The sequence below is a fragment of the Eptatretus burgeri genome, chromosome 7, assembly GCF_056783735.1.
Source record: "Eptatretus burgeri isolate ZD-2024b chromosome 7, Ebu_testis_v1, whole genome shotgun sequence".
In the NCBI taxonomy this organism is placed as follows: domain Eukaryota; kingdom Metazoa; phylum Chordata; class Myxini; order Myxiniformes; family Myxinidae; genus Eptatretus; species Eptatretus burgeri.
In genome coordinates, this window is record NC_140967.1 from 46,747,401 (window position 1) to 46,767,313 (window position 19,913).

General features: G+C 45.6%; 1 protein-coding gene across 3 annotated transcripts in view; it reads left to right on the forward strand.

Moving 5' to 3' along the window:
- The window catches only part of CTU2 (cytosolic thiouridylase subunit 2), a 110,302-nt gene that overhangs the window by 40,574 nt on the left and 49,815 nt on the right, over window positions 1-19,913 (forward strand). For all 3 annotated transcript variants that reach the window (XM_085888346.1, XM_085888347.1, XM_085888349.1), the window contains 2 exons: window positions 8,310-8,384; window positions 13,280-13,358. In XM_085888346.1, the coding sequence (XP_085744472.1) occupies window positions 8,310-8,384; window positions 13,280-13,358 (154 nt within the window). The remainder of the gene's footprint in view (window positions 1-8,309; window positions 8,385-13,279; window positions 13,359-19,913) is intronic.

Genomic DNA, 19,913 nt, shown 5'->3' on the forward strand with positions numbered 1-19,913 from the left:
CTCCGCTCCGCATTTTTATGGAACCTCTCTGCTCGAGCCCTGCTCCATCCACCCCCTTCTCTCTCCCCCTCCCCTGTCCATGGGAGGAGCTGCCGACGCCTTAGGTTTTCACGTGATATATGGTCTCAGGTGTTCATGAAACCTGTTTGAAGCAGTTTTGGGGGCATCTGTGAGGAGGATGTGCTCGTGATGCTGTGATATGTAGAAAAGGAGAATGACACACATGGGATTTCTAACTTCACAATCGCAATGCAGACCAATCAACACGGACTTTAGACAGTTAAACTAAACAGTATACTATGAAATAACTGGCTTTAACTGTAAGGATCTCTTTGGGACACCTCAAAAACCATAACAATATTTTAAAATTAACACCACTGTGGAAGTGACAAGCCCAAAATCCAAGAGTAGACCCTTGGGTGGAAAAGCAAAGGAAGAAGATGGGACAATATAATCAGGATGGAGTGCGGCAGATGATTGGATCAGAGTAAAATAAAGAGGGGGTGAGGGGATTCAAGGGACTTTACAGCCAAACAAGGAGCGTTCCAGATCGCACCAACAGCATATTCTAGTAGTCTTGGAAGGGCCTCCTGGAATCCCATGCTCGGTGGAGATCCAGTAGTGAACTGGCAGAGAAGAGGACCCGAGATTGAGGCAGTCTCTTTGGGTGATATGCCCGATTCCGGGTCTCCGTCTTTCTGGTGGCAAGCCTGTGGGAATGCCAATTTCAACGGTACTCTCGAGCAGGCACTGCAAAATCGGGAACACAACCTGTAAGGCAGAAAGAACCCCCCCCCCCCAAATAAACTGCAAACCACTCTCCCATCTGGTAGCCTGACCCCAAAAAGTTTACAATAGAACCAAGTTTTGCGAAGGGTTATTAAGGGACAGGTGGTGGTACTACCCCGGGTGGCTGCGGACAGCATGCCACCTGTATGATGCCAGGCACACTAAAATGCTTACAAAAATAATCGCTTTCAACCAGCCAGACTTGGAGAGGATTCCTCCCATGCACAAACATAATTTATAGTTCTGAGATTGTGGCTGTCCTAACCACCTGTGAACAGTTTGAATATGACTAGCTTGGCTGAAATGTGATTACATTTTCCACACTGAGCTTCATGGTAGAAAGTCACAACTTGTGCAGGGTGCTGACAAATACAAACGTTCACTCAGCTCCTGAAATACTGACACTTGTGTCTCACCGATTTGGGGTGACTTTCTTTCAGAGGAAACACTTCAAATCATGTAATCAGCTTGAGTGGAAAGAAGGTCCTGGTGATCTCATCGAAGTAAATATGTCATTTACTTAGTATAAACCACGAGAGCATGTTTCATCATGATAATTATCAGCAGCTCTATCCTGTTTGATCACATGCTTTTCTGTAATTTTGCAGTTTTTTTCTTTCGGCACATGACATCATGGATGCTTTTGGGTTGATAGTTTTTGAAGCCTATCTGATCTTTGAATTGTGTGACACTCAGGCAAAACAAGGGCACACTGGCATATGAAGCAATATGTTTTTTTGGGAAGATTTCAATAACTTTCAGTTATGGATTAAATTTTTTAAAATGTTTTTGATGGATCAGAAGGAGAAAATCTGCAAAACTGTTCAACTCTGGACTTGAAGGGACACCCATTGTGCATAAAGCCTTGGTAGAAATTGTGGGAAACATGGATGGGATGGGAAGTCAACAGCGACCGGTAAACTGTTGGCTGCCAACCTCCACCTTTCCTTCCCCCTACCCTATCCATTATTTACTACATGCACGTTGTTCCCGTTCCAACTTGACCCCCTCATTACCTCGCACACGTAAAGCGAAAAGCGGCATTAAGCATCTGGTTCACTTTGTTTGTCTGTCTTTCTACAGATGTCATCTATGATCGATGAACTACTCTTTCAATTGAATTTTACATTTTGAACATTTTTACATTTGAATTTTGCTTGCCTTTGTGGTCATGAAGAAATGAAAGCAGAGCCGCTGATCCAGATTTTGCCCTTGTTGTGGGCTCGTCAGGATGACATACTGCCAAGTTGTTTATTCGTGACCACACTAAGCTCATTAATAAATACAAATTGAACCCCCTAACTTGACGAGGCAGCAGACCACAGATTGAGTCCCATCACAGCACTTGCTGCACGACCTGTTAGTAACAAGTGTCATCTGTCACATGAGCACATTTTCTTTGACCGCAGTGCAGTAATCTTCATCCTGATGAAGCAGCACTTACATGGAAAGAAGGAAGGAAATGCAGAAGGGTGTAATGCTTAATAAACGATTTATGAGCAAGCTCTATTTCACATGTGCATTTGCATGTAATTCACATATGTGAAGTTAAGAAACATACGTGACAAGGTGACGAGAAGCAAGTTGGTAGGAATCAAAAGTGGGTTTTATTTTATTTATTTACTCTCACAAAATGTGGTAAAGATGCTATTCGAGAGATTGTCAGTGACACAAAATGCACCAGAATACTGAGATAGTCGTTTATTGACAAGTAACAATGACGTGGTTACAAGTAAAAACAAAATCGTACTCTGTGATTGTGGTGACACGACATTAAATATGAAATGATTGATGTAAGAATGCCTTTTTGCTTCTATGAGTAGGAGGGGAGGACAGCTAATTGGGGGTGGGGGGAGAGCAAAGATGGGACAGAGTTGGGAAGGACAGGTTGAGACTTTGGTGGTGGGAAGGGCTTGAGCACTTTTGGTGGGGTGGGGGGGGGGTTGAGAAGTTGTGGTGGTGGGGTGGATGGTTGAGGAGTTATGGTGGTGGTGGGGTTTTGAAGGCTTGGAGTGGGAAGGGGATTGAAGCTTTCGAGCCAGGAGGGGGATGTTGATTAATCTCCCCCAACTTTTACATATGTGCTAGGAGCAGCCAGGGTCAGGTCATGGGTACAACACCCCAACCCCCCAACAATGCCATTCTCTGTATGTTTGTGTGTGTATGTCCAAAATTCTTAGAAAAAAAAAAACGCTGGGCAAATCTCCACCAGATGTTGCACATGTGCTGAGGGCACTTACAGGCAGGTCTTGGCCATAATCCCCCCCCACACACCCAAAGGAATTGTATGTGTGTGTGGAGTACATCCGAAAATCATTGGAAAAAATACGACAACGCGAGACCAAGAGAAAAAATCCTCAAACAAGGAAATGAGGTCATTTGGTCCAACATTGCTGTGGTGCACTCCCGGATTAATTTTTCCTCCAGCTTTAAACCTCAATCTTCTTGATGTTTTGCTCAGATCTAAATAACCCGATGTTGATTAGGTCAGGACAGTTATGGGAGCATGCGCCAGAGTAGCATGTTGCTGCATCCACTTCCCGCCGGTACTCCAGGGGCCTCTGTCTGGCCATCCCCCAGGCAGATGCCTGGCCCATCCCCATCTCCTTGAGATGCCTATCAACCTGCCGCAACCACGAGGCATGTGGTCGGCCCATTGGCCTCCTCCACTCACGAGACTCCCTCGCCGAGAGAATCTGGTGAGCAGGATCAGCATCAGGAAAACGAGCTGCATGTCTATACAGCCGCGGCTGATGCTCACGGACTATGCGGGAAACAAATCTATTTTGAGTCTCTCTCAGCAACTTCTCGTTGAACACAAAGTCCGACCAGCAATAGCCAAGGATTCTCCGAAGAGACCTGGTCCCAAAGGAATTAAGTCTCCATCCCAGATCCCTGGTCAGAGTCCAAGTCTCACAAACATAGAGCAAGACTGGAAGCACCAAGGACCTGAAGACTCGGACTTTCATCCTTCCCCACAGGTACCGGCAGCACCACACCCCATGATCCAATGAATCCATGACTCTCCAGGCCCAACCCAGACGTCTGTTGACTTCTGGATCACAGCCAGCAGAGACATTAATATCACTGCCAAGGTAAGTGAATCTCTCCACGACCTCAACATCCTCACCACAAACAGGCACAGACAGGACAGCAGCATCCAAGATGTCATTGAAAGCCTGGATCTTAGTTTTGACCCAGGAAACCCGTAATCCCAGCGGCTCCGACTCCTCATTCAGCACCTCAAGGGCCCCCAAAAGGATATATGGCGTCTCCGCAAAGATGACTGCATCATCTGCGAAATCAAGGTCAGAGATTTCGACATTCCCAAACGAGGCACTGCAGATTGATCTCTCAGACATCCTCCCCAGAATCCCGTCCATACACGTGCTGAAAAGTGTGGGGGCCAGTACACACCCCTGACGAACTCCAGCAACAACTGGAAATAAATCAGAGATGGTATCACCACATCTCACAGCACTCTCAGTACCAGAGTATAGTTCAGACATCAGATTGATCAGTGATGGTGGCACCCCACGAAGACCAAGAATCCTTCAGAGGGCATCCCGATTCACTGGATCAAACGCTTTTTAGAGATCAACATAGGCTGCAAGCCGCCACTGCCAGAACTCTCGCCTGCGTTCGGTGAGGACCCTAAGAGCAAGGATACGGTCAATCGTTGACCTCTTTGGTGTAAAGCCTGACTGCTCTGGACATTGGTGCTGATTTGGTGATTGGACAAGAATTATCTGAGGAAAGACCTTGCCTGGCACTGAGAGCAGCGTCACCCCTCGGTAGTTGTTGCAGTCTTTGCGATCACCCTTCCCTTTCCAGAGAGGGACAACAAGGCCCCTCTTCCAGTCTGTTGTGATGATGCCTGTGTTCCAGCCAGAGCACAGAACTGCATGCAACGACACGAGTGCAGCATTTCCACCACCCTTGAGAAGTTCAGCATGAATGCCACAGGTCCTAGGAGCTTTACTCCATTTCAACCGGTTCACCGCAGCCTGTGTTTACACAAATGAAGGTGGACCACAGTTGATTGGAGGGTCAGCAATCGGGATTGTAACACCGCTGACATCTAACTTGACAGCAGGCGGAGCAGCCTGGTACAGCTGCTCAAAGTAACCGGCCCAGCGGGCATTCACTTCGGACTCCTCTGTCAAGAGCCCACAACCCTCCCCTCTAACTGCAGTACACCAAGGGATGGGCTTGGAGGAATGCAATGCACAAATTCCCCTGTAAGCAGGATGAGAATCACTTGACCACAGGTGATGCTCTACCCCCTCACAGATTCCTCATACATAGGCCTCCTTGTCCACTCTCAACGCACGTGAAGTTTTACATCTCAGCTCCCAGAACAGCTCAGCTCTGCCATTCAGCCTGGCCCTGCGACTCTGGTCAATGATTTCCAGTGTTCCTTGAGAGACGGAATTCTTCTTCGCCCTACGGTGAGTTCCAAGACATCTCCCAGCAACATCAAGGACGATGGTCTTGAAGGCAATCTACAACTCTTCAGGATCCCCCAAAGCACCCAGACCCCCCCCCCCGACTCTCCACTCAGCCTGTTCGCAAACTCCTCAGCCACCCTCTCTTCCTTGAGCTTGCCAACATCCAACCTTGGCTGTGAAGGTACCATTTTCCTGAATTTAAGCTGCAACTTCAGAATTGCTACAACAAGCCTGTGGTCAGTATTGAGGAACTGAGCACTTCGGTAGCCCCTGCAATTCTGGATCATCCTCCAGCGACCATCAACGAGCACATGGTCAATCTCCTTTGCCACACCGCCAGCATTGGAATACCAAGTCCAGCGATGAGCCTGTGGGCGCTGAAACCATGAACCAGCCACCCTCAGTCCATGACTTCTTGCAAAGTCAAGGAACTTTGTGCTATTCTGGTTCACAGTTCCAGACCCATGGGGACCAACACACGTCTCATAACCATCCCTATCAGTTCCAGTTGATGCATTAAAATCCCCCAAGACTAGAAGAGTATCTCGCCTGGGGCAATGATCAACCACAGACTCGAGCGTGGCATAGAATGCGTCCTTCACTGTGAGATCACTCGCCTCATTCGGAGCATAAACAGAGACCAGGGAAATGACACCCAAGGAGTGATGAATCCTTGGTCTCATAATAAGCTCGTTGACTGGTGTTACCTCAATTATCATTGGAATCAGCTTATTGGACACAGACAGCTACAGCAACTCCTTGGGCATGGTAACCATCAGAGCGACCAGACCAATAGTAGGTGTAACCGCCCACCATGATCTCGCCGCAATCCGGTTTCCGAACCTCAGAGAGTGCTGCAATACCGATGTCCAAACGCTTGAGCTCAGATGATATCGGAGACAGGTGATCATCCTCTCTTCGGGATAGGACACACCAGGCGCCCACCTAAAGGGACTGCCTCAAGTTAACACAAGGAGTCTGCCGTTTGGTGGATGACACCTCAGCACCACCCCGACACACACTACCGCAGTCTGACCCGGGAAGGTTATCCCGTGGTGTCCCTCCTATCATCAAAGATTGGGGTTCCCAAATGCTTTGCCCCAATCCCATCATCTGGTGAACTGCCCTCTGAAGGGTAGCTGCAAAAGAAGTACTCCCACGGAGTGGGTTTTTAGATTTATTATCTTGCCAAAACGAAGTTTTTGCAAGATATGTTCGTCAGCTTGTATGTTTTTTTTTTTGTTTTTTTTTTGTTTGTTTTTCTTGTTTTTCTTGTTTGTAATGACGTATAAAAAATTCTGCAGAGCACAGTTATCATTGGAAATTTTTGTAACTTCGCATATCAGAGGCCTATAGAGGTCCCTTTCAGCGCACAAAATTTTGAAGGTTAAGGTCAAAGGTCAAGGTGACTTTGTCGCTAATCAGGGGAGTTGACAAAACCATTATTTTTTGAGTAATTTTGATCGGATCGTCTTCAAACTTCATGGGAATATAGTTCATGGTCTGGCGCTCAGCTGATTAATTTTTGGTGGCGATTGGCCTTGACCTTCATGGTTAGCGCCTTAGGTCAAACATATTTGACCCCAAGGTCAAATTTTCAAGTTTTAGGAACCATATCGTGTAGTACCTCAAATTGAACACCTCGATGAGTGCTTTCTAGATATGTCAAGCTTGAGACATTATGACGTCATTTGGTGACGTTATGAGGAAAAAGCATATTTTTCATGGTTACTCTGTAGAACGATTCTCATCGGAATCTCTCGTAGGCAGACATTCCTCAAGGAGTCGCTCCTGGTGGATAGCAGCTCTGTTCACCTCAGTGTGACCTTAAAGAAGTCACACGTGGTCACCTTTTGGCAAGATACCGGCCACCCTGCGGGTGACATTGGTTTATTTTTGCTTTTAGAATGTTTTGCGGAATGAAGTGTTTTACGGAGGCAGGAGTGCAAATCCTGCCACCAACCTCCTGATCAAAAGTAACCCAACTGCAGGAGGACATCCGCAGACACAGTTGGGCAGATATGGGTGGCCATTGACTCATAAGGAGCTCCTCCGCCTTTTGATGTTGATTGGATGACTCAATTTGATATTTTATAACTGTAACATGATCTTATATATTCAGTGTGTCCCATAAAGAGTTGCATTGCTTTTATGGCTTGTATCCTTTTTCGTTTTGGTCATGTAATTGGAAGACTAGCATCATTAGTTGGAGCAACTCAAAAAGTTTTTGTGTTTATTTTCCCTTTAAAACCTTCCGAAGTTTGATGTGTGTCGTGGGATACACTTACTTTCACGTGGCTCCCCTGAGACAGTCCTTTGGAGACAAATTAGGCGATTTTGAGAGCCATTCAATGAATTATCCTTGTTGGGATATCAGATGTTCAGGAAACTTTGTGTTCAGCCATTCCATGATGGCAAGGGTCATGTATCACCTGTGTTGCATGTTGCACCCTCCAGCTGAAACCATTGTAATCTGGTGTTGGCTTATTATAAAAACAAAAAAGTGAGAAGCATTTAAAATTGCAATTGTTTTACGCAACACCCTGGATATTGTAATTTTTTTTGCTGACAGTGAGGTCGAGTTAAAAACAAAAAACAGTTGAAGGTGAATGGCACTCTAAGTGGAAGGCTGCAATGGAAAGTAAATTTATTTATCTCTTTTGCATTTAACAGGAGATAGCTCATGAAGGACCAGAATTATGTGCTGGATGGGTCATATCTCTTGGCAGAAAGTGAAAGTTTATCACAAGCCTGGCCTGTGCCCATTGCTGCTGGTGTTTTTATAACCTACATAAATGGGCCTTTTGCCTTCTTTGATAGTGTAATTTGCATAGGAAGTTTCCACAAGTGTTGCTGCCATGCTATGACTTCAGTGACAACCTCTTCTGCTCCTGACACTAATTTCCGAATGCCTTTCAGTTATTTTGCCTGCCATTGTCATGCTCCTTCACACACACACATTGTACTGAATTCTTCCCTCCCCTCCCTTCCATTGTCTCGATTAAAAACGATTTCTCGTTTTCCTTCCATATGATTTACCTATAAACCCCCCTTTCTTTTCTCCCCCAGTGCGAGTACAACATGCATGAAGTGCAAAGAAAGAAGGGCTGTTGTGGTTATTCGTGTCAACGATCCATTTTGTAGGTATGTTCTACTTGCAGTCAAAAGTAACGGGCACTGGGTTTAATGTTTCCATTTGTAAGTTCTTCCAATAGGTCACCGGTTGAGTCAGAGTACTAACGCACAAAATGCGCTTTGATTAGTGCTCTTTCAAAATGCAAAGGCATCATCACCAGAGCTTTTGCTACATGGTCTGCAGTTTCCTGAAATTCCAATGGGAATCGTGTGTGTGTGTGGTATGTTTATTTTTTATTTTAAAGTAGTTTTTTGGCCTTCAGGGAGCATGGAATATTCGAGGGTGCAAAGATTTTCTTCGAACAATGGAGTTGGTATGGCACAGGTAGATATTTGGTGGACAGGGAGAAGGGAATGGTATTTCTTAGAAGTTCCTGAACCAGTATAACTTCTCCATCGTATCATCAGTGCTTATGCCTAAGTCACATTTGCTCTAGGGCGAGGATACGTCGGCCGTACGCCCTCTGAATTGACAGAAACGTGCGGCGGCCGCAGAGTTTCTGCGGTGGCCTCAGGGTGGCCCTACGCCGTTTGGCTATATTTTGCAGGCCGTCGGGGTTGCCGTGGAATTATAGCACGGAGTTATAACTTTTTTCATTTCTACGTTCGCCGTAGCAATTCGACAAGCCGAAACAAAAGATCTGGTAAAAAAAATAAAAAACCCCACTCATTACTGTCTGTCTGGCCACACGTTCGCCTTAGGGCCCCCCTGCGATCCCCCATGCGGTTGCCTTGTGGTCGCCTTGCAGGCACCTTGCGGCTGCCTTGAAAATTCTATGGCCGCAGCAGGAACGCCCTAAGGTCACCGTGCGACATCAAATCAAAGACCGTACGGCACCCCCACGTTTTCAGTCTCCACAATTTATAAATACGCCGTGCGGCTACCCAAAAAATAAAAACATATGTGACTGCTACATTGTGTGACCGTGGAAATACTGCGGCCGCCCTATAATTGCTAGTGGCCGTAGATTTTGTAGACCCCCACGGCCGCCGTGGCAAATGTGACTTAGGCCTTAGCTGTAAGGCGATTGACCAAAGCAATTTTTAATGTGACAGTGACCCTTACACGATGACATGATATCTGGAGAGAAATAAAGGTGATTTGGGGAAGACAAATTAACCATGAATCGTTTAAAATGCGGTACTCCGGTGAAGAGCAGCAATCAAGAGATCCATGAAGACATTCCCATTGGTGATGATGGGGTTGTTGGAGAGATAACAAAAAAAATAGAGAAAGCAATAATCTTCATGAACACATTGTTTTGCAATGTGAACAGATTAATATATATATATATATATATATATATATTAATATATATATATATATATATATATATATATATATATATTGTTACGAATTTCGCCCGCCCAGCATGCGATCGGCCACGTGACTCAAATAGCGACCGCGTCACCCACCGGAACGGACAATTCATTCGTGACCCTCTTGGAACTACCGCCAAGGAGATAGTCACGGGTGGGGGTTTAACCTCACCACAACCCAGTCCGCATTCTACCCGCGCGAAATAGGGTGAATCGCCGAAAGTCGATATAACTAAGTACCCGCGCGAGTAACCTACCAAGGGGTTGTACCACGCCGCAGGTCGACTCCGGACACGAACCGCTTAAGCGGTTCGTTCCGTATTACAGGGATTACCGAGCGGAGTTATCGTCGACCTCGACGGTTCAGATTATTTACCGGGTGTTTAAACCCACTACCAATCCCTTACATGATGCAAGATGCAACTTTCAATGAAAGGAAAGGGACAAAACGAAACGGGTCACAGTTACCAAGCACATTTAATACGGACACACGGAAGCACGTATTTTACAGTCATACAATCAAGCAGTAATACAAAAGAAACAAAAGCAAGAACGACGCAGAGTTAATACCGAATAAAAGGCAAAGTACAAGCACTTAATCAGTTTCTACTTTACGGACTAGCGCCACACACACATTTACACAAAACCCCAAAGAAAAGAAAGGACTTCTCTTGGTGCGGTCGTCGAGTCCTCCTCCCACGACCTCAACTCCGAGCTCCGTCTCCTTCGACGTCCTCCACTGCCGACTTGACCCGACTCGACAACGACACAGCTCGACTTCAACGAGCTCCTCGGGCTCCGCGAGTTCCATGAGCTCCACACCGACACAGAGACACTCAACTACGACGACACAGCTCGGCGACGACCCAACAAAGACTTCAGACTTCAGACGGAGGCGAGTTCCACGAGTCAGGTGAGTTCCACGAGTCAGGCGAGTTCCACACGACAGAGAGAGAGAGAGAGCGAGACCTCAAGCCACCCCGCGCTCGCGTCTTTATCCCAAGCTCGACTCTCTTCTCAACTCCACCCGCGCGCGTTTCAGCCGAAGCTCAACTCTCTTCTCAACTCCACCCGCGCGCGTTTTAGCCGAAGCTCAACTCTCTTCTCAACTCCACCCGCGCGCGTTTCAGCCGAAGCTCAACTCTCTTCTCAACTCCACCCGCGCGCGTTTTAGCTGAAGCTCAACTCTCTTCTCAACTCCACCCGCGCGCCTTGCGCTCACGTTCCGCCCCCCTTTTTCACAAAGCCCCGCCCCTTCTCAACTCCTGGCCCTCCTTCCAGAACATGCTGGAAACTTCCAGAAGGAGGGGTCTTCCGCCCAATCGGTGACGCTCGCACCGCTATGGCATTCTTCCCCTTCCCTCGCAGGGTGAAATCTACCGCGGCGGCGCCATTCGTTCGGGGGAAGGGGGGACAGGGGCCGCCTGCTTTCCCTCGTCGAAGGCCAGTCCTCTGGCAACCGTGTGCCGAGTCAGAATGCGGTGGTTGTTGAGGTGGCGTGGTTTGGTGGTTGTTGTAGTGGTGGCGATTTGGTTGTTGGGGTGGTGCTTGGTCCAAAATAACGACAGCAAAAGAAAAACGGCTATCTCAAAGAGTTTCAGCCCCAATGAATCACACATATTCCCTCTAAACAATGGGTGTGGGCTAACTACACATGCATGAACTTATCGATATATCTCATCTGAGGACCTTTCTGGTGTATTGCAAATTTCCACATACGTAACAATATATATATATATATATATATATATATATATATATATATATATATATGTATATATGTATATATATATATATATGTATATATATATATATATATATATATATATATATATATGTATATATGTATATATATATATATATGTATATATGTATATATATTTTAGCCATCTAAGGTATGCACTATGTGGAAGTTGAGGCAGATGTTGAGCCATCTATATCATTTGTTTGTATAAATATATCCTTCAAAATTTTTATCATGCGATTTTTAGTTTTTACTGTCAGTCTTGTCATCGGTAAATACTTTTTTATAACTTTTAAATAATGACTGCTTTGCAATAACGAGAACGGCACTCGGTGGAGCATATACCTCCACCAGGCTGAACAATTTACGTTTTGTAGCTCACTGATAGGCCAATCCACTTACCTTGGCAGTGATATTCATGTCTCTGCTGGATGTGAGTCAGAGGTCGGGTTGGGCCTGGGTCTGGGGTCGGGGTCGGGCCTGGGGAGTCATGGATTCACTGGATAATGGGGTGTGGCACTGCTTGTACCTGTGCGGGAGGATGAAAGTCCGAGTCTTCAGGTCGTTGGTGCTTCAAGTCTTGCTCTATGGATGTGAGACTTGGACTCTGACCAAGGATCTGAGACGGAGACTTAATTCCTTTGGTACCAGATCTCTTCTGAGAATCCTTGGCTATCGCTGGTCGGACTTTGTGTCCAACGAGCGATTGCTGAGAGGCACTCAAATGAGATTTGTTACCTGCATAGTCTGTGAGCATCAGCTGTAGCTGTATGGACATGTGGCTCGTTTTTCTGATGCTGATCCTGCTCACCAGATTCTCTCAGCGAGGAAGTCTCGTGAGTGGAGGAGGCCAATGGGGTGCCTCATGTTTGCAGCAGGTTGAGCAGCATCTCAAGGAGATGGGGATGGGCCAGGCATCTGCCTGGAGGATGGCCAGATAGAGGCCCCTGGAGTACCGGCCAAAAGTGGACGCAGCGACGCACTGCTCTGGTGCATGCTCCCATACCTGACCTGACCTGATAGGCCAAATCTGCATCCGTGCCTCAACCAAATTTTAATCAGCTTGTGCTTGTCACCTATCCAACTCATCCACCATGTTTTGTCAGAGTCCGTCCACAACTTTTTGAGGTATCATGCTATATATTATTTTGGACCCATCTCTCAATGGTGAAGACTCGCTTGGAAAATTAAAAAAAAATTATCGGATCCAGATCCAGATTTTCACCAAAATCGAATAAGTTCATCCATATTACACAATCAAACTGTTCGCCAAGTTTTGTCAGAATCCGTCCGTAATTTTTGAGATATCCTGCCCACAGAACAAGGAACAGCTGGCTTGGCAAGTGATAGAAAGCTTATTGGTTATGGGACACACTCCTGGTTTGCTCCATATTTCTTTCAGTAGCCACTATTTAAAAAAATAAAAAAAACTAATATCAGTGACTGTTTAAAAAGGTAATCGTACGTTGGAAAGAATTGACAGAACAGTTAATGGTTATAATAATCTTTACTTCCACTCGGTACAATGCCCCACAAAATGCCAGGCTGAGCTACTTATACACCTTAACATGGAATTCGTCCAAGGTGGAAATTCCCCTTGAATAGGGGATGCAGGTTAAGTCGCTACAACCTTTGTCGTTTGACTATTAGTCCCCCTGGCAGATTTGATTGAGATTTGGATAAGTAACGACTGAATGTATCGTGGTCAGACAGACAGAAAAACAGACAGACAGACACTAAATTGCATATTTTAGTATGAAGACTCCAATTTTGTGTTGTTTTAGACAAGGATGTAATCACTGCACTTGCTATGCTTTCACACTCTGACTGTTTGTTTCAGGGAATGTTTCAGGGAGTATTTTGTTCATAAGTTTCGGGCAGTCCTGGGCAAGATGCGTGCTATATTTCCAGGAGAGAAGGTAAGGAATAACAGAAACAACTACTTTCACATCATAGCATGTAATATTTACTTTGAGCTCCACTGTATTATTGAATTACTGTAAAGATTTTGGCAAAAGAAAAATATAGGATGTCTTTTTACTTTCGCCACAAAATGAGTGTGGGAATGACTGCTTGTTGAAGCAAAGTAATAATCACATGACATTTGAAACTCTATTATGCAATAGTTTAAATCGTTCTCGAGACAAATGAAATGCTTCATCTGAATTTATTTTTTCTATACGAAGTTTTGGCGAATGGAAGAGCAGGAAGGTAACATTATGGAAGGAATAATAGCACCACACAGACAGTGTGATGACAGTGCACATGACAAGCAATTCAATTAAATACAATTTGCTTTTATTTGAAAATGTACCAAACAAGCATTCCGAGGACTAAAAATGGTGAGTTCACATCAGAATATAAAAGAATAATAATACCGATAATTTGATATCGCAAGTAATAAAATTAATAACAATTATATTAATGACGACAATAATAAGAACAAACAGATTTTCCTAGTTTGACAAGAATGGTTTCAGCAACAGCTACACAACACCTGTCTTGATAAAGTCCCTGTTACACCTTGACGATTTAGCAAGCGTATGCCTGACGAGCCAGCGTATGCAAAATTTGGCTAAAACGCTGGCACACGTCGAATACGTTATGGGTACGTTTGTATACGTTAAGAGCACGCTGGCATTCGTCATAGTACGCTGGCTTTTTTTCGTAGTACGCTGGCATACGTCGTAGTACGCCGAGGTGTTAGACAAATTTTCCATGCTTGAAATTTTTCGACGTATGCCAGCGTATGACTCGCACGCTCCGCATAATGCTGGCCATAAGTTGTAGGCACGTTACGCGATCATTGACACACGTCGACACACGTTACTTGTAAGTTACTCATAAGTCGAAACACGTCGAGGTAATGTTTAGCGTACCCGAAACTTATTTCTAACCTATGAGTAACGTGTTGTAGGCACGTTACGCGATCGTTGACACAAGTCGACACGCGTTACTTGTACGTTACTCATAAGTCGAAACACGTCAATGTAATTGTTAGCGTAAGTGTTCCAGACTCCCTGTTTTTTTTTTTTCGGTATGACGGTGATGTTAACACTTCGATTTCTAGTGCGGTTATAATATAATATAATTAATAGGCTGCCGCTCAACGATTTAAATCATAACCGCACTAGAAATCGAAGTGTCAACATCACCGTCATACCGAAGAAAAAATATAAATAAAAAAACCAGGGAGTCTGGAACACTGACTCTAACCATTACCTTGACGTATTTCGACTTATGAGTAACGTGTGTCGACGTGTGTCAACGATCGCGTAACGTGCCTACAACTTCTGGCCAGCGTATGCGGAACGTGTGTGATACACCGAGTACGTCGAGAAATTTTCAACATGCTGAAAATTTATCGACGTACTCGGCGTATGACGACGTATGCCAGCGTACTACGACCTATGCCAACGTACTACGACGTATGCCAGCGTGCTCTTAACGTATAGAAAACTTACCCATAACGTATTCGATGTGTGCCAGCTTGGTTCGGCAAATTTTTCATACGTCGGCATACGCTGGCTAAAACGTCAAGGTGTGACAGCGGCTTCACACTTCGATGTCTAGTGCGGTTATGATTTGAATCGTCGAGCCGCAGCCTATTAATAGCCTACGCCACGTGATCGTCGGCGATATGCTGCCGCGCTATGCATAAGTTAGACTATCGTTGGGCATAGGTTGTGAACGCTGACAACACGCTCAGAATTCATTGGTATAAGTTATCTATATGTGATTGAAACGTTCTGTGTACGTTACTAATACGTTATGCATACTTCCAACACGTTATTATACGCCCAAAACTTAAAAAAAAACATCAATAGTTCAGCGTACGCCATCGTTTTACATACATTTTGAGACCTTGCCATATGCTGGCTAAAACGTCAAGGTGTGACAGCCCCTTAAAAGAATAGGAGAGGCCTGGCAGCTGCCCAAGCCGCTCGTGAAACTCTCCGAGCAGCTGTGCCAACCTCAGCCTTACTCGAGCCACGTGAAACCCATGCAAAGCATCACCACCTCGGTCTCGCCACAACCACAGCAAAGCGCTACCAACAGTGAGAACAACTCTACAGCAAGAGGTGGAGGAAACCGAGGCAAGTATACACATCAGTCATGCTCAGGTTAGAAGGTATACATGCATGACAAGTGGAGTGTAACAGGTCGCTGTTCAGCACAATTGGGTGTACTCTTTCTCTGAGAATGGTGATGAAGTCCTTGCCTTCCCAGACTCCGTGACAAGAGGTGCACGGATGCTGCACGTAGACAGCAGCATGACCACCTCGCTGTTCAGACCTTCAAACATTGAAGCTTCGAGGTGAAAGCCAAGCTCCCAGCTCCCAACAGTACAACTCGTGCAAATTAAACCAAGCAGTCCCCCACTCACCCCCACAAGAGAGAGCTGGGAGAGGGGATGGGTAATGGGAGTGGAAAATATCAATGATAACTAGAGGGGGAGCACTCTGTAGAGTGCAAAACCTCCGCCGCTAATATTGCTGGGTCACTTAAGTGAACCTGATATCCTATTCATTGTAGGTCGAAACGGATCAGACTCTACTGAACCACGATTGAATAAACTAAACTAGATCGACGCGCATGTAAAAATGCCTAAAAAAATAAAATCGAAAATTTTTTTGACAAAAAAGGTGCAAAATTTGTTTTTTTTTCTCGAACAAATTTTTTTGGGGGTTTGAAATCACTTAAAACATGTAGAAATGCAAAAAAAAAAATTCAAATATTTTTCAAATAAAATCAATTTTTTTGAAAAAAAAGATGCCAACTTTCTGGGGTTTTTTTCCCCCAACAATTTTTTTTTTTTGGTTGGAAATCACTTAAAACATGTAGAAATGCAAAAACAAAAATCTTCTTCTTCTTTCTTCTTTCTTCTTTCTTCTTTCTTCTTTCTTCTTTCTTCTTTCTTCTTTCTTCTTCCTTCTTCCTTCTTCCTTCTTCCTTCTTCCTTCTTCCTTCTTCCTTCTTCCTTCTTCCTTCTTCCTTGTTCCTTCTTGCTTCTTCCTTCTTCCTTCCTTCTTCCTTCTTCCTTCTTCCTTCTTCCTTCTTCCTTCTTCCTTCTTCCTTCTTCCTTCTTCCTTCTTCCTTCTTCCTTCTTCCTTCTTCCTTCTTCCTTCCTTCTTCCTTCTTCCTTCTTCCTTCTTCCTTCTTCCTTCTTCCTTTCTTCTTCCTTCTTCCTTCCTCCTTCTTCCTTCTTCCTTCTTCCTTCTTCCTTCCTTCTTCCTTCTTCCTTCTTCCTTCTTCCTTCTTCCTTCTTCCTTCTTTCTTCTTCTTCCCGTTAGGGGTCGCCACAGCGGATCATCCGAATGATCCACATAGTGATTTGGCACATGTTTTACGCCGGATGCCCTTCCTGACGCAACCCTGGTCGCCTCTTACGACACAGGGATATGGTACACCTATTTTAACCGGGGTATACACCGGCCCAGTATACTGGTACTCATTTCGCCAACCTGGGAAGGATGACAGGCTGAGTCAACCCTCTGGTGTATTAATTCAGTGGCCCAACGGGGCTTGAACTCAGGACCTTTTGGATCCCAAGCCGCTGCCCTAACCACTGCGCCAACACCAGGCTCAAAAACAAAAATTCAAATATGTTTTCAAAATGGCCGTCATAGCGGCCATACTGGACTTTGGACCAAGTCCAAAATCTATTGGCATGATCCTTGGACCATACCTAATCCCCCCAGCAAGTTTCGTCGAAATCTGTCCAGGAGTTTTTCCGTAGTACTGTTCACAAACAAACAAACAAACAAACAGACAGGTGTGAAACAGTAACCTCTGTCCATCTTCGATGGCGGAGGTTAAAGATACGAGATGGTAGTGTACCGCCATTGTGACGGCCTGTTGGGAAGATGAGATTGCACCACGTTGGGAATGAGGTTCCCACAAGCAGGAGAAAAGAGGAACAAGTGAGTGGAGGTGAGCAGTTTGTCAATAATTTGGGAGTTTAAAAAGGAGGGGATTGCTGGAAGAATGTGTGTATAATTGAGTAATTGAGAAGCATCTTCTTCGAAGAATAGTAGGCCTTTTGCTTTAGCTTATTTGTGGGTGGTACCAATGTTGTTTAGAGCTTTGCATACTACAGCATTCAGAAGAGAGAGGTGAGAATCAGGTGCATCATCCCATAGCATTATTACATTGATCTATGGAAAAAGCTTTGTATGTCATGAACAGTTCAGATTTTCAAAGGAAGGATGTGGCATGACAGTGTATGATTAACCTTGGATGATGCCCAGTTGGCCTTTGACACATGGTATGCCCAGGAGATATGACCAATGGTGAGGCTCAGAAGCTCAAGGGATTGGACCTTTTACAGTGGTTGATGTTGGAAATGTATAGGTGCGTTTATGAAATGATTCTTCTGGAGAGACAGGGTGACTGTCTGGCTGCAACAGGCACAAATGGACCCTCCTGGTGAAGTTGTCGATAGCCCGGTTGCATTCCTGAACCGGAATAGCTTTGATGGTGGTGGAAATTGCATTTTTGAGGTCGTCAATAGTCTGAGGTCTCCTATGGTACACTCTATCCTTCAGGTAACCCCAAAGATAGAAGTCAGGTGGGTTGAGGTCCGGAGAATGGAGCACCCATTCAATATCTGTCCTCGAGACTATTTGATCACTGAATTTCTGATGTAGCCACTGTATCAATCTGTTGGAAGTGTGAGGTGTGGCCCCATCTTGGTGAAACCATTGCACAGCCCTGTAGCGGGCCTCATCAGAAAACCACACATTACTCAGAAAATTTGGATCCCTTCGCATTTTTTCCTCAAACCACTCACACATAATCACACAAAATTGTTTATCATTGTCTGTTAGTTAATGCTTCACATGTATGTGATTGTGGGTATATTTTTAGTTCTCGTGGGTTTCATGGACAAAATGCGTTGCAAGGGCTTTTAGGCAGGTCTTACTGTATATCCCATTCTTTATTCTCTTCTCTATTTTATTTTACTTTATTTCGCACACCTCTCCTTCACGCATGCATGCATGCCGCAGACCAGACAGCACAGCAACAGCCTCATTTGCATATCCCGCAGCAGCCCCGTTTGAATTGCGCACCATTCCCCAACAGACATTTCATTCTGACTTTCGCCGTACTCGGACCCCAACGCTGCAACATTCCTACAACCACCACAACACCTTCCCAAAATTCCCCACGACATCAGACCACAACCAAAAGTTTGCCGACACTCACCATTGACACCACAATCTCGACGACCACCATCACCATCATGAGCTCACCGCACTGCAACCACGATGCGACACCACTGCTGCCATCACTCAACCACAGTCATCGTGAACGATCACCACCACCTTTAGGGACCAGCGGGGATGAGGAGGCACGCTCATGGATGGAGTGCGCGATCACCCCCATGTTCTTCTGTGAGCTCCCTCACATGGCAAAGTGTGAAGCAAATGGGGCCTTTTCAGTGGGAAATCCTTGCTAGGGTGGGGCCAACACAGTGATTTGAGTCCATGCGCCAATGAGGGTATGGGGAAACACCCATCGCTCTGCCTGTTCCTCTCTGAAGAACCTCCCCCACTGGAAAATTATATAAGAGAGCTCTGATCTGCCCCCCCCTCTTCTTCTCTTCTCTTGTCTGGCCCACTCGCTGTCTGCTTACCCACCCTTCTTGAATCTGGCCCAGCCTTTCTTGTTCCTGGAGTCACAGAGCAGTGTAACGGAGAGCCAGACACCAGACTGTGTGCCTCCTGAGTCCGTTAAACAATGACACGTCCAGACCTCTACACTCGTGTTAAGTCTCTTCCTCTCGTAAGTTCTTTCCTTTGTTTCCGAAAGCCCCTGACACATCTTTACACCTTCCTCTCTGCCTCATCTGCCAATCATTTGCACCTCCCCACTCACACACCAGAGACACCCCCAGTTTTCTTCCCTCCTCCCCCCCTCCTCAGAGACTGGGTTTGTGCTGGTCATTCGGCCGCACCAGGTACCATAGGGGTCATTTACACCTCGTACTTTCTCTTATCATTCTTTGCTCTCTGATTTCCTTGGGTGTGTGTTTGATGGCGTCTGTAATGTTTTGGCAGCTTTGTGGATGTGAGGGGGGTCAACTTTGAGAAGGGGGAGTGAGGGGAGATTGGAGGGAGAAGGGTGAGAGGGGAGAGGTGAGGGAGAAGGGTGAGAGGAGCGTTTTTCAAAAAGGTGAGAGGGAAGTTTGGAGGGGGGAGAGTGTGAAGGTTGATTTGAGAGGGAGGGAGATGATGAGAGCAGGCCAAGGGGAAGGAGGGCAAATTGAGAGGTGGGGAGAGGGGAAGGATGAAACTTGGTAGTGGTATGGTGAAGAAGGGAGCGGGCAGGGGGAGGTATGAGATTTGAGGAGTTGGAAAGAGGGGGAAGGATGATGAGAGGAAAGAAGAAGCATGTTTGAGGTGTTGAGTGTACTGATTGAGAGAGTGAGATATCTGTTAGGTTAGAATGGAGCCCACAGATGTCAAAAC